Source organism: Glandiceps talaboti, chromosome 4, assembly GCF_964340395.1.
Source record: "Glandiceps talaboti chromosome 4, keGlaTala1.1, whole genome shotgun sequence".
NCBI lineage: Eukaryota > Metazoa > Hemichordata > Enteropneusta > Spengelidae > Glandiceps > Glandiceps talaboti.
The window spans coordinates 22,052,485-22,066,193 of NC_135552.1; the positions used below are offsets into that span (position 1 = coordinate 22,052,485).

At 35.9% G+C, this 13,709-nt stretch overlaps 1 protein-coding gene across 1 annotated transcript; it reads right to left on the bottom strand.

Moving 5' to 3' along the window:
• Positions 1-5,852: 5,852 nt before the first annotated feature.
• On the bottom strand, positions 5,853-12,576 carry LOC144434321 (D-beta-hydroxybutyrate dehydrogenase-like). Its single transcript, XM_078122772.1, has 8 exons — positions 12,362-12,576; positions 11,767-11,891; positions 10,828-10,950; positions 8,042-8,145; positions 7,751-7,823; positions 7,255-7,316; positions 6,336-6,389; positions 5,853-5,945 (listed from the first exon to the last, which is right to left on the bottom strand). Exons 1-8 carry the CDS (start codon positions 12,574-12,576, stop codon positions 5,853-5,855), a joined length of 849 nt encoding a protein of 282 aa, XP_077978898.1.
• Between the last annotated feature and the right edge of the window lie 1,133 nt (positions 12,577-13,709).

The following is a 13,709-nucleotide window of genomic DNA, read 5'->3' on the forward strand; positions in this document are numbered from 1 at the left end:
GAATGAAAGGAGGGTCTCATTTTATGCAACAGCCCGAACCTTATTTATCCTGGCCCTCCCCCTTGTAATTACTGAAAGCTCTCTAACAAAACATGAGATCATAAATCTGCGTCTGTCGTATATCCATGTGGAAAGTTACTTATATGTACTGCAAAGGTATTTATGTTAAATATAATTTGTTTGATTATTTTTTTAAAAAAAACCCATAATTATCTCATTTGATAATTGACGGACTTGTAAAGTGAATAGTTACTTTCTTTATTTAAGTACACGCTATCAGTTATAGGGTGTTACGGTGACATGCGATATTAACTTGTTAAGTCATATCTTCACAAACTGGCGAATTGTTTACATATCCATGTACCCTCTCAGTTTACCAGTCAGAGAGAACTTCTAATATTGGTCATTTTCTCTAAAACAAATGCTTGTCAGTGAGACTTACAGTGATGTCCTTAAAGTACACACTCAAGTCAGTAAATCATATTACACAACTGTATGTGGCATTTGTAAATTAAACATGCATTATCTACATTATTCATATTCCACTGATCTGGTGCAATATCCGGACATTGCATTAGTCCAAAACAATATTAAGACCATGCTCTGTGTGCACTATTATGAAACACAACATGTCACATGCATGTAATAAATGTACACAGGACATCATATCACCAGAGTGCCCTCTCTGAGGTAGCCTTTAACATAAACAGTAGTCACTTTATTACACATCGGCTTTGGGGGAAGGTCATATTTTAGAAATTTGAATTCAGCAAAAATCACATCTTACTTAAATGACTCATTGTATTAGATAATAATTTACATTTTATTTATAATTTTTGGATCCCACTGAAGTCACATGTCACCACTACGAACGTTGTACTGTAAAGTCAGAACATATCTGTCAGATCTCTCATGACAACCATGCCGTGAATCTATTGTAAGTTGTTGTGTGAGGGATGAAGTAGTGGATTGGGATGTTGATCTCTTTCCAGACAACATCGACAGTTCACCCATTCATGTAGTCTTTGAGAGCCTTCAACTCTCCCAATTAGATCCAAACAGTGGAATTTAATTAATAAAGCAATTTCACACAAACCTTCTAAGCTTGTCGTAGTCCGAAACAGCCAATGCCTCTAAAGGGGTGGGATCGAGTCCTTACCAATGCTTGTGGGAATTGTGTTCCTTTTCACGTCTGACAGCATTGTGACCCATGTTTTTGCAAAACAAATAGTTCAAACTTGTAATGATAATTTCTGTCGTTATCAATATTTATTGAAGGTAGCCAAATATATAATTAAGTAATATGTTGTGAAATCACTTGAGAAATGGACAAACGACGACTTTCATTAATAATATTACCTTAGTCTAGAAGTAAATACATCCATCAGAATACGATGATACCAAATATATCAATACAACCTAACTTTGAAATCAAGAATACACAAGTAAATCTCCGAAATGTTGTGATTCAGACGTACGAGATTATTTGCTGTTTTTTTTTCTTTTGTAAACATTTAACTCTGACTTTTCGAAGTTGAATTGACGGTATTATTATGCTAATGTCAATACTTATTTCACCAATTGTTAAACATGCATAAGCTGCAAGTGGCATATTTTTTCATCTAATAACCAAATATATATTCACTAGGATCAATAGTTTATAGAAAAAGACACTCTGGTAATTATTGGTCAATATTATCTGGAAGCAGCGAAGTGGCAAGTATCGCGTAAAAGCTTGGCTTTGCAAATGTCACAATATTCAAATCGGTGTAATTGGCGTATCATATTTTGATCAGACACAGGCACTGAAAATTGTTCAAAGATATTGTATATGCTAATCAGTGGTCGAAATTATCAATAAACAGCGAGAAAACAAGATGACATGGCAAAATGTTGAGGGCGCCGATTTTTGGGTGCGGACGCACAAATAATTCTGATTTGATGTATCTAAATATCAAAACGCCTTGAATATTTTCAATTGTTTAATTCAACATTAGAAATTTAAGTGGGTTGGTTGGATGGATGTTCCTGGGTTATTAGAAGAATATATAAAATGATACTAGACCATAAGAATTGCAAGAACAAGTGGGTTGTATATCTAAAGAGAGAGAATCGAAAGATATGAAATGTAAAACGTATGAGAGTAATTTTACTACAGCATCGTGAACAAGATACATATATAACCGTTACAATAAAATAATCATTTCTTTTAAACATGAGAAAGATGAAGTTCACATTTTAATCCCGTCTTGATAAGAATGTTATTATTTTGTCACACAAGACAGGATTAGTAAATAATGGATTCGAAGTACTGTTAGATTGACGATATCCTGAACATGAAGTAAGGCAACGTTATTCTTACGTGACCAGTTTCTACGTACTTGCTGGATGGGTTTAATGCCTCAATAAATTGTTTCTTTCTTTATACGTTACAATGCCCTCAACATGGGTATACGTTTGCTTCGTATCGCTCTCTGTGTTTCCATATATATTATTTTGTAAATTTGAGTTACTTTTACCATACAAAGTAATTATTGGTCATTATTGGTTTTTAACATCTAGTGACTCTGAAGACGTATTAATTTGGACAGGACTCTCGCGGATAAACCAGAAGAAGTGAATGAGAAAGTCTATTCTGTTTCCTGTTTTCTGAGGAAAAAATAAAATCGTAAAAGATCTGAAGTTTCATAAGAAATAGTAAGTGCGGATACTGACATCAACTTAAATAAAAGACAATGTAAAACTTTTCCAATCTGTAATGGCTGTACACCTGATAAGAAATAAAAAACACAGAGGACATTTGGAAAACAATGGAAAACATGGACTAGACACTCACATATAAAAAAAATGAAATAAAAAAAATCTACCTACCCCACCTATTCTAAAATGGAGCGCAATTGGAACCACACAACTTTTTTGATCGACTTGCAGCAGTAGTTGGGTTGTGTTGTCACAGCAGCAGTTTTGTTTTGGATAGTAAGTCACGGGCAAGAACCTCACTGATCAAAGCTGAAGTAGTTTTACAGTAGGTATGAACTCGGAGATCACAGGTTGAATTTATCCATGTTTATCAAGTCGTACAAAAATAATGTCTCTCTAACTTACTTAAAACAAACAGACATCAGCGCCATTCTGTTAGTGTTGTTAGTTGTGTTACAGTTTAAAAGCTGCTATACATATTTAATACACAATCTTTGGTACAAAGTGCTACGTCTCCGTAAAATGCTTATTCGTTTGAAAGTCATACCAAATGAATACCTGTCACATCTTTTTGACTATCAACTAGGATAATCTGCATAGGCATTTATATAATTTGCTATTGTCTTAATATCTGAAAAGTCCGTTTTAGATAAGACAAAATACTTGACAGATATTGATGTATGCGACACAAGTTAAGCCCTAGTGTGAAAGGCACTTGCATTAATGCGATGGTCTGAGGTATTATAATTAAATAAGCATAGCTATTTACATAATTCTTTTCGCTTCAGTCTTCACAACATAGGAACTATCCTATGGGACCACTGTCTGATCATATTTGATTTTGATTTTAATGGGGAAAAATAGTTTGCCTCGCAGTCTCAATACAACTGCCTCCACATGACTTTCAGAGCATGTGCGGATCAGCCGTTTAATCGGATTTGTATGCAGAGACTGTGTGAGTTTTTTATTCTTACTTTGTCTGCTCCATCATTGTAAGACGAAAACAATGGCTCATGATTCTACCTGTCGGCATGTAATATTGGCATTATTGATGTACTGTATCATTTTAGGAATATTTTATCTTGGACATTTAGAGGAAGGTAAGTAAACTAATCATCACAATATTTGCCTTAGACGAGTTCGACTATATTTTCAGACAGGAACGTGGTTGCAAGGCATCGAAATGTTTCTTAACCCATATGTGGGTGGGGGTGGGGTGGGTAATTATAGGTTTCTGTATGTTATGTGTGTCTGCCTGCCTGTCTGTCGTCAGTATCACAAAAGAAATCGTATGGCTCAAATTAATTTCATAATATACATTCTTAGTGGGCTAGAGTACATTAAGTTTGTATTCAAATCCACCATTACTTTGTAGTATACATGTAATTGGATTAATTAATGATACTCACAAACCAAATTATTGGTTAACTTGTATTATATTCACAAACAAGTTTTTTTTCATCAATGGTCCAGTAGCTCACTTGCTTTTGAGTAGAAATAATAATGTTCCATATGTCGTATACATGATATGGGTGTGGCTCGCCAAGTATTGGATACTTTGTACATTTTGTATTAATCAATGGTGCCGCAGAAATCCGTCAATTGCCATGGATATATTAATAGAATCAAAATGGTTCTTCCAATATGTACAATGGATATGATATGTATACTGTATGGCCTATTTGTATAAGTATAATTGAATACGAATTTGTAGTCACAATACTTAACAAAAATTACGATGGATGTAGTCGGAAACAACCAATGGCCTTTAAAATTATTGACGTGGTGGCAGCTTTGGCATCAAGTCATTACCAACACTTCTGGGACTTGTGTCCCTTTTTACGTCTGACAGCACTTTGACCCATCTTTTTGCAAAAGAAAAGAATAGTACAAAACTTGTAATGATAATTTCTGTTGTTATCAATATTTATTGAAATTAACCGAATACATAATTAGGTTGTGAAATCACTTGAGAAATGGACAAACATATGGCTTTCATGTATAATATCATTTATTTATTTATTTATTTTATTATTCATTTTTTATTTATTGTTTGGATCAGGCTCAAGGCCCGTAAAAAGAAATACACCAATAATTTTCAAGAAAATACATATAGAAAATCCTCAAAAACCAAACTAATAAAAACAAAACAAATAGTGACATAATAATACCATAGTTTAGAAGTAAATACAACCATTGGAATACAATGATACCAAAGATATCAATACAACCTAACTTTGAAATCACGAATACACAAGTAAATCTCCGATATTTTGTGATTCAGACATAAGAGCCTATTTGCTGTCTTTTTTTTAATTTTGTACACATATAACTCTGAATTTATGAAGTTGAATGTGACCGTATTATTTGGCCAATGTAAGTACATGAACATTTTAAATTTTCTTATTTCACCAATTGTTAAACCTGCAAAACTGCAAGTGGGATATTTTTTCATCAAATAACCAAAGATTTATTCACTATGGACGATTGTTTATAGAAAAAGATACTGTATCTGTTAATTAGTGGTCAATCTTGTCTGTCTACTAGCGAAGTGGCAAAGTATACATCTTGAGTGAAAGCTTGGCTTTGCATATGTCACCATGTTAAAATTGTACTGGTGTAATTGGCGCATCATATGTTGATCGGACAACCACAGTCACTGAAAATTGTTAAAACACCAATAACTAGACACTGTATATGTACGTGTGTGTTAACCAGTGGTCGGTATCATCCATAAACAAAGCAAAAACAAGATGAAATTGCGATCGTCGTTGAGAGCGCTGATTTTTGGATGTGGACGAAAATAATTAATCTGATTTGATTTATCGTGTATACATCTACAAAATACGTTTATCAACACATGATGCTATACTGTTCGCGGTGTACGAGTACGTTATTGTACCGTATAAAACATTTTTTTTTTAAACCGTTCCATTTGCAGCTCGTGCAGCTTTAATATTCATGATGACCTTGATTTTGATGTTGATGCAGTTAGTATCTACTGTCTCCGGTTTGATGAAATAAAACAAACTAATATGTAGTTGTCGTTGGAATTATAAGAAATGTTTCATAATAACGTTGTAATATAGGTTGTTTCCTCCATGCAAATTATTGGGTTATCAGTTGTTCATCAATCAAATAGTATTACGCAATTATCGAGCGCCAAACCCTGCATCGATAGGAATGGCTGTACCAGTTATCTGGTCAGCAGCAGGAGAACACAGAAATGCTGCTAATTCGCCAAGCTGTGGAGAGGAGATAGATAAATTACATTATGTCTTAGCAACCAATAAGTGTTAAATATCAAAACGCCTTGAATGTTTTCACTTGTTTAATTCAACATTATAAATTTAAGTGGGGTGGTTCTGGGTTATCAGAAGAATATATAAAAAAAAGAATTGTGAGAACACGTGGTATATCTAACGTGAGAGAATCGAAAGATATGAAATGCGAAACGTATGAGGGCGATTTTCCAACAGCATCGTGAACATAATACGTATAACCCTTACAATAAAATAATCATTTTGAAAGATGAAGTTAATCCCGTCTTGATAAGAATGTTATTATTTTGTATGACAATACATAATGTCACACAAGACAGCATTTTGATAAATAGTGGATTCCAAGTACCTTACCTGTTCAGTTTCTACGTACTTGCCGGATGGGTTTAACGCCTCAAGTAATTGTTTCTTTACAGAGAATGGAAAAGGGAGCAAGGAATAAAAAACAATACAAAGTTATTATTACATAAGCTTAGGCCTTACTCAAGTGATTCATCAAAATATGGAAATTTGCTCTTTACATTTTATATAAGACGTGTTTTGATCACGTATACAGATGATTATTTAGGGGTATTTAATTATCGACTTGCAGCAGTAGTTGGGTTATGTTAACGTTGGCACAGCAGTATACACAGTGTAAGTCACGTCAAGAACCTTACTGATCAAAGCTGAAGTAATGTTACAGTATGAATCACACAGTTTGAATTTATCCATATTTATCGATTAGCTGCATTGCAAAACTTCTTAAGGTCGTACAGTAATGTCGCTCTAACTAACTTAAAAACAAACAGACATCAGAGCGAACGTGACTTCAATCTAGTTGTAGGCTTTCGCTCATAATCATGCAGTGGGGACACTATCTTGACTGCTGTGGTTAATATTATCCAATCATATAGAACATCATGAGGACATCGCGAAATTTGATTCGTTAGTTTCCTGAACTGGATACTTCTGATGCCATGATTCGTTAAATTCTTCTAATGAATATTAACTACTGATAATAAACATGGCTGTTTTCATGCAGTGAATCGGAGCAGATCGATTATAGCATGTTATGGGACAAACATTTTGTGGCTGCATGTAAAATTGATTCATAATTGCACTAATTGTACTAGGTATACAGCTACAAGAATACGTACACCCACGAGTGATTCAATACTACGAAATCACGAATATGTTATTTTATCTAACAAAACATTTCTAAACAATGTTCATGTTGCAGCTACCTCAGACTAAAACCCCCATTATAATGGAAGCAATTCGTCAGACTTACTTCTATCTCTTCTTTGGTATTTCCAGTCGTACTGGAGAGCTGCCCTATTAGTGTTTTTACCACTGTGAGAAATACAGACAGATAACACACATAAATAGTTAAATACAATGTCCATCCATCCGTCCATGCATACCTACCTATCTAGGCACCCACCGATACATACATACATACATACATACATACATACATACATACACACATACATACATACATACATACATACATACATAGATACATAGATACATAGATACATACATACATACATACATACATACACACATACATACATACATACATACATACATACAGACATACATACATACATACATACATACATATTTACGTAAGCACGTGATTCTTTGACTGATTATTGTAATATTAATCTGGTTGAAAAGGAAAAAGGAAACAGAAATGAAAGACCATTACAATTGATTGAACGTCTTCCAACTGGTCTGACGTTATATTAAAACGTTGACATAAAATATAACACACTCACTGGCTGTATTTACAAGAGCTGGACCGATTGCATTACAGGTTACTCCTGAACCAAGAGTTTCCAATGCAACTACCTGTTAATAAAACACACACAATATGTGTTGATAATAGACGATAGAGATAGAGAGAGAGAGAGAGAGAGAGAGAGAGCGAGAGAGAGAGAGAGAGAGAGAGAGAGAGAGAGAGAGAGAGAGAGAGAGAGAGAGAGAGAGAGAGAGAGAGAGAGAGAGAGAGAGAGAGAGAAGACGGGGGGGGCAGGAGCGAAAGACAGGAATGGGAGGGATATACGAACCTTTGTGAGACCATTCATTCCATGTTTACTTGCAGTATACGCAGCGCGTGTAGCACTTCCTGTCAGCCCATGGATTGAACTGATGTTGATTACACGTCCCCATGCTATATGAACAAATATACGGAAAGGGAAATATGTATTATTATTATTATTATTATTATTATATGGGTTATTGTAGGGTGGTGGTGGTGGTGGGGGGGGGGCACCCTGTTTTTGAAATTGGCAGCGGGGGTGGGGTCAACATAGTTCGAAAATTGTGGATGGGAGGGGGGGGGATATTGTGTTTTGGAATTTGATAGAAAAAAAATTTCTTTAATCTGCAGTGGCATGACTTTGTCTGAACTGTGGAATTTTTTCTTGTCCACATAGCCTACCTATATCTTTTAATATTTCTATACCCGGAGTGACACTCAAACATAACTATACCTATACATGTATTACCTACCACATCAGTTACATAACATGTCATATAAATACAACTCGGGTATTTCACAATCAATGGCCAGTATGCTAAAACATATGCTCAGACCGCTAACGAAGACATATATTACACTTTGGGGCAAAAATTGAAAGTTCTGTAATGGTAATCTTCCTCGATAGTTTATAAAAGTCGTAAATCTAAACTGTTCTATCTACTCTTCAGTATGTAGGGATTAATACACATTTGTACTATATTTACCGTGTAATCGCTAATTTAGTATGATGCTATCATGTAAAGTATTTATTCAAGCTGTCCACTCTGAGTCACGATCAAATACCTGACATGTAAATATCATGGGGGAGGGGGGGGGGAAGGGGTTCACTATATTTCAGAATTAGGTGATGGGGGTCAGCCTGTTTTTGGTTTTACGGAGACGGGTCAGTGAATTTTCGTCGGTCTGATGGAAAAATCCGCCTCACCTCGGCTGGAGAGACTGACCGGTCCCTTAGTTGTATCTCTTTAAAAATACTGCCAATGGCATTGTATCACAACTGTGCAGTTTCTAAAATGTTTATCCATATGGTAGTCCATACTAACAAGAAGTGTTCATTTGTTGAATGACTATCCTGTTGGCTATCCAACCATGTTGCTATCTTTACGATATATGCTATCATTTGGCAGTTGCTATGGGCGTGGCCATATTGTTAGATATATTTGCATACATTTTTGTATGTTTTATTCACTTGTGTATGAATTCCTGATATTATCTTTGCAATATACGTGATCATTTGGCTGTTGCTATGGGCGTGGTCTTGTTGCTAGGCATATTTACATACATTTTTTGAATGTTTATTCAATTGTCTATTAATCCCCGTTATCTTTGCAATATACGTGATTATTTGGCTGTTGCTATGGGCGTGGTCTTGTTGCTAGGCAAATTTACATACATTATTTGAAAGTTTATTCAATTGTCTATTAATCCCTGTTATCTTTGTGAAATACACGACCGTTTGGCTGTTGCTATGGGCGTGGTCATGGTTGCTAGGGTATTTGCATACATTTTTTGAATGTTTACTAATTTGCCTACTAGATGATGTTGTTATTTGACCTAAATATACTGCCATTTAGTTGTTGCTAAGGGCGTGGTCATGGTCGCTAGGGCCAATTTTCTCAAAATGTTTTAAAGAAAATCTGCAGAATAACACTTTCAGAAACTTCTCACCAAGTTTTAGACTCGGTGATCAAGTGCTTTTTGAGATAAAAGTTTTTGACCAAAAATGAACATTTTTACACCTAATTTGCATATCACTCATGGAATCATTGTATGCTATTTATATCTTCGTCCATACATCCCTAGATACATTCCTATTAAATTTCAGCCCAGTCTGCTCAGTAGTTTTGGAATTATAGATTTTTAACCAAAAAGACACATTTTTAGCCCTAATTTGCATATCACTGATGGAATCATCCCGTCACGAACAATCTTACTTTACACCCCCTTAACAATGTTCCCACCAAATTTTGCACCAATCTGTCCAGTAGTTTCTGAGTTTAAGTTTTTTGACCAAAAATCGCATTTTTTGACCCAAATCACACACCTGTGATGCGATCATTTTGATTTGAACAATTTCCCAACTAGACACCCAAGGTAATGGACCCACCAAATATCATGGCAATCGTTCAGCGGTTTTTGACTTTAAGTTGTTTACACACACACACACACACACACACACACACACACACACACACACACACACACACACACACACACACACACACACAGACGCTGGGCGATCCCTATAGCACTACTGAACCTCAGTTCAGTTGTGCTAAAAATGACACGCGACACTTGTCTAATGTATCTTGATATTCTAATCAATATAGTAATAGAATCTTGCATACAAAGTTTCTATCTGAAACTGAAATGGGCAACTTGGTAAATGTTTTGTGGTACCCAATTTGTTGTTGTTGTTGTTGTTATTATTGAGTTTGTTATAACATGAGTATCTCAACGCCCATAGGGAGGTTTGGTATTTCGAACACCTTGGTAATATTGAAGTCTTATAACAATAATGCTGGCTAAGAGGCTAGGCCAATACCTCTGGTCATTCGTCATTCTGGTTGAGTCCTACAAATTGTATTGAAAATTTGCCGATTTGTATTGAGACCTAGATATTCGGATCACATGTTATAATGTTAAACGTACATCAGCTTCGTTTTTCCGAGCGTCCGCCTTTTTGACATCACGTGGTGTCTTTCAGAGCATGAAGGTCTGAATAAATTTAATGAGAATTGCTGGTTACTTAACACGAGTAGAGATATAATTTTTTTTTTAGAAAAATTGTAATGTCCAAAGTTAACTAACCTTTTTGCTTCATGTTCGCCAAGGTCAACTGTGTTAGATAAAAGGCTGCTGTTAAATTAACTCGAAGCTCTCTTTCGAAGACATCAACAGGGAATTCTTCAAGTGGTAACACAGACGCAATACCTGGGAGTTTACGAAAAAAGATAGTGTACATGCAACTGAGTTATGTCTCTTTTCAACGACACGTTGACTTTTGCGAATTGCAAAGACAGTAACCCAAGCTTTGAAAGATTTTGCTGAGAATCTTGAATATTAATGGTTTTGATATCAGGACGAATAAATGATTATATTTCCGTTCAGTAGGTATACGTTAGAGCGGGCCTATGTTTCTTAGAACTTTTAAATATAATTTTCGAGCTTGTTAAATGTCCTGGGATTCTGAGTCTGAAATCACATTATGCACATTATTATTAGTATTGCAAGCACTGCAGCAGTATTTTGAAAGTTCTAATGCACGATAACATTCCTGCATTATATACCATTCATCACCATAATATTCAATAAACTCACTTACCTGCATTATTGACAATTATATTATACCAGTATATTGATGGCGCAAATCGAGAGATCTGATTGGTCTAGACATCGAACTAGCGCGTCTAAAATGAGCGATAATGCACAGTTGGCACACGTCCAAATTTTGATGTTCACTGTTCGTCTATGAACGTTGTAGTCCGTGCAGGGATGGGGGCGCAAATGAAACCAGAAAATGTTGCGTCTTATCTTGTTTCCGATATTTTAAATATACTGGTAATATAATAGCGATAAACCACTCCTGGGAATGGTATACCAATCGGTTTTGACCGGTGAACTCAATATATGCACTCGCTACCGCTCGTGCATATGTTTCGTTCACTGGTCAAAACCTCTTGGTATACCATCCCCAGGGGGTGGTTTATTGCTTAAGTATATCCACTCTATCCGAATAGATCTACTTACCTGCATTATTGACAAGTATATCCACTCCATTAGAATAGATGCACTTGGCATCTTCGTAAAGTTTCCTGATTGAAGTCAAGTCACTCAAATCAGCGGGGATATAATGAGTTGGTATTCCATATTGTCTAATAAAAATGTAAAAGCAAAGAGATAAGGAAAGGATGACATTCATGAATACGTGAATTTCTATCTGTTGTATGTGATTGTGGTCGTTTATGAGTAACATCAAGTTGTGACATTAAAATCAGTTCTCATGGTGTAGTCTACATCTTAATAATTGTACATAAGTGGCCATTCATTCAAGAATAGCAGTGCCACATTAGTGTCCGTTGGTGGAATAGCTGTGCAAACGTTTACCTTAAATTCATGAATTTAACGTTGTATTGCACCAAACACTAACGAAGCCATGGTGGAACCTGTCGAAACCTTTCTTGTTGAGCTATTTGAAAATGTTGATGCTAAAAAAAGTCAAATTCATGAACTTTGAATGATCATATTGTTCGACAATTACTGAACCATTCTTAGAAGAAAAGGTTATTTATAATACGACTTTATCATTAATTAATGAACCATCTAAACAAGGGGGTAAACACGCCTTTCAAGTTCTGTCGTCAATTTGTTTCCATGTTCAGGTTGTCGGCTGCCAGTTAGGATAACAGAACACCCTCTCTGTGCAAGACTTCGGGCTATAGCTATCCCAATGCCTCCAGAGTCACTAGATCCAGTTATCAGGGCAACTCTACCATGATGTGTACGAGGTATACCAGCATGGTTCTGTAAATACATGACAGTTGTGAAAGAAGCAGTCATCTTGATATATTTGTTGTATACATGTATGAGAGAGAGAGGGAGACAGACAGACAGACAGACAGACAGACAGACAGAGACAGACACAGACAGACAGAGGGGCAGGCAATTGAGATATGGCCACTTTTTAGAAAACGTTTTTGGAATAGGGGAGGGGCACATTTTAAAAACCAGAGTGGACTTAACTACCCCCGGCAATATCGATCCCTCTCATTTATAATTACTGAAGGCTCCCTTAGGTCACCCACCCTACATCACCTTCTAACCGCTCAGTCCCGTCGTTGTTTGGAGTGTTGTTTGGTATGGTATGTGACCTTATTTGCCCTACTAGCAGCGTGAGAAATTAGTTTTTAAGAATTATAACAATTTGTCGAGCCTTATGACCAATTGGAATTTAAATTTGGAGTAAATGATAACATTTATTCAAAGATATATCTAATTTTACCTACATAAAATTAATGTCAAGCGTCAGAGCTAGCTCGCTAGTACTAGTTTTGTTGTGAATGTTGATATCAAGTCTACATATGGCGTAGCATGCAGCATATACTTTATGTTAGAAATCACATTATTGGTTGAATTTCTCTAATTATTTTTGTTTTGGCTAATCAGAACGTCTTCTAATGACGTTCAACTCATTTTACGCAGCGCATACGTCTCTCTGCCAAAATCACTGTAAGGTGTACTGTTCGAAATATACAAAACTTTAACATGTTTGAGACAGTTCCACATTGTATTTGTAAGTATGGGGCGACATTTAGAAGACGGCCATGAGGCTCCCAAGAAGAAGACGAGCAAAAAAACGCCAAAGGCATAGTATATTGAGGGGTTTTCTTCTGTTTTTGTGCTTTTTTTTTCGTTCCATGTAATAAACTGGAAGCAAACTTACAATTCCTGCTGGACAAACTCAAATAGACAAGATCACGCTGCAAACGCCAGCGTACAACCTGTTTCAAAATGCGTTGCTGCTTTTGACTGGATACCTCTGACCTTGCTCGGGTCTTGAAGGCTCCGTAATTAATGTCGGAGTTGGGAAATGTCCGATGTTTTGGCAGATGAGGCATAATTTAGCAGAAAAATCCCCCCAACTTGCCGATTCAGATCTGCTTCGTGTCCGTCTATTTGCGTTAACGTTACAG

What these genes read in the sequence shown, in the direction of transcription:
- LOC144434321 (XM_078122772.1), bottom strand. Translation starts at nt 12,576, where the DNA reads ATGACTGCTTCTTTCACAACTGTCATGTATTTACAGAACCATGCTGGT. An exon ending in GGCGAACATGAAGCAAAAAG is followed by an intron (nt 8,146 to 10,827) that starts GTTAGTTAACTT and finishes TTGTTCATATAG; the next exon opens with CATGGGGACGTGTAATCAAC. An exon ending in AGCTCTTGTAAATACAGCCA is followed by an intron (nt 7,317 to 7,750) that starts GTGAGTGTGTTA and finishes TATTTCTCACAG; the next exon opens with TGGTAAAAACACTAATAGGG.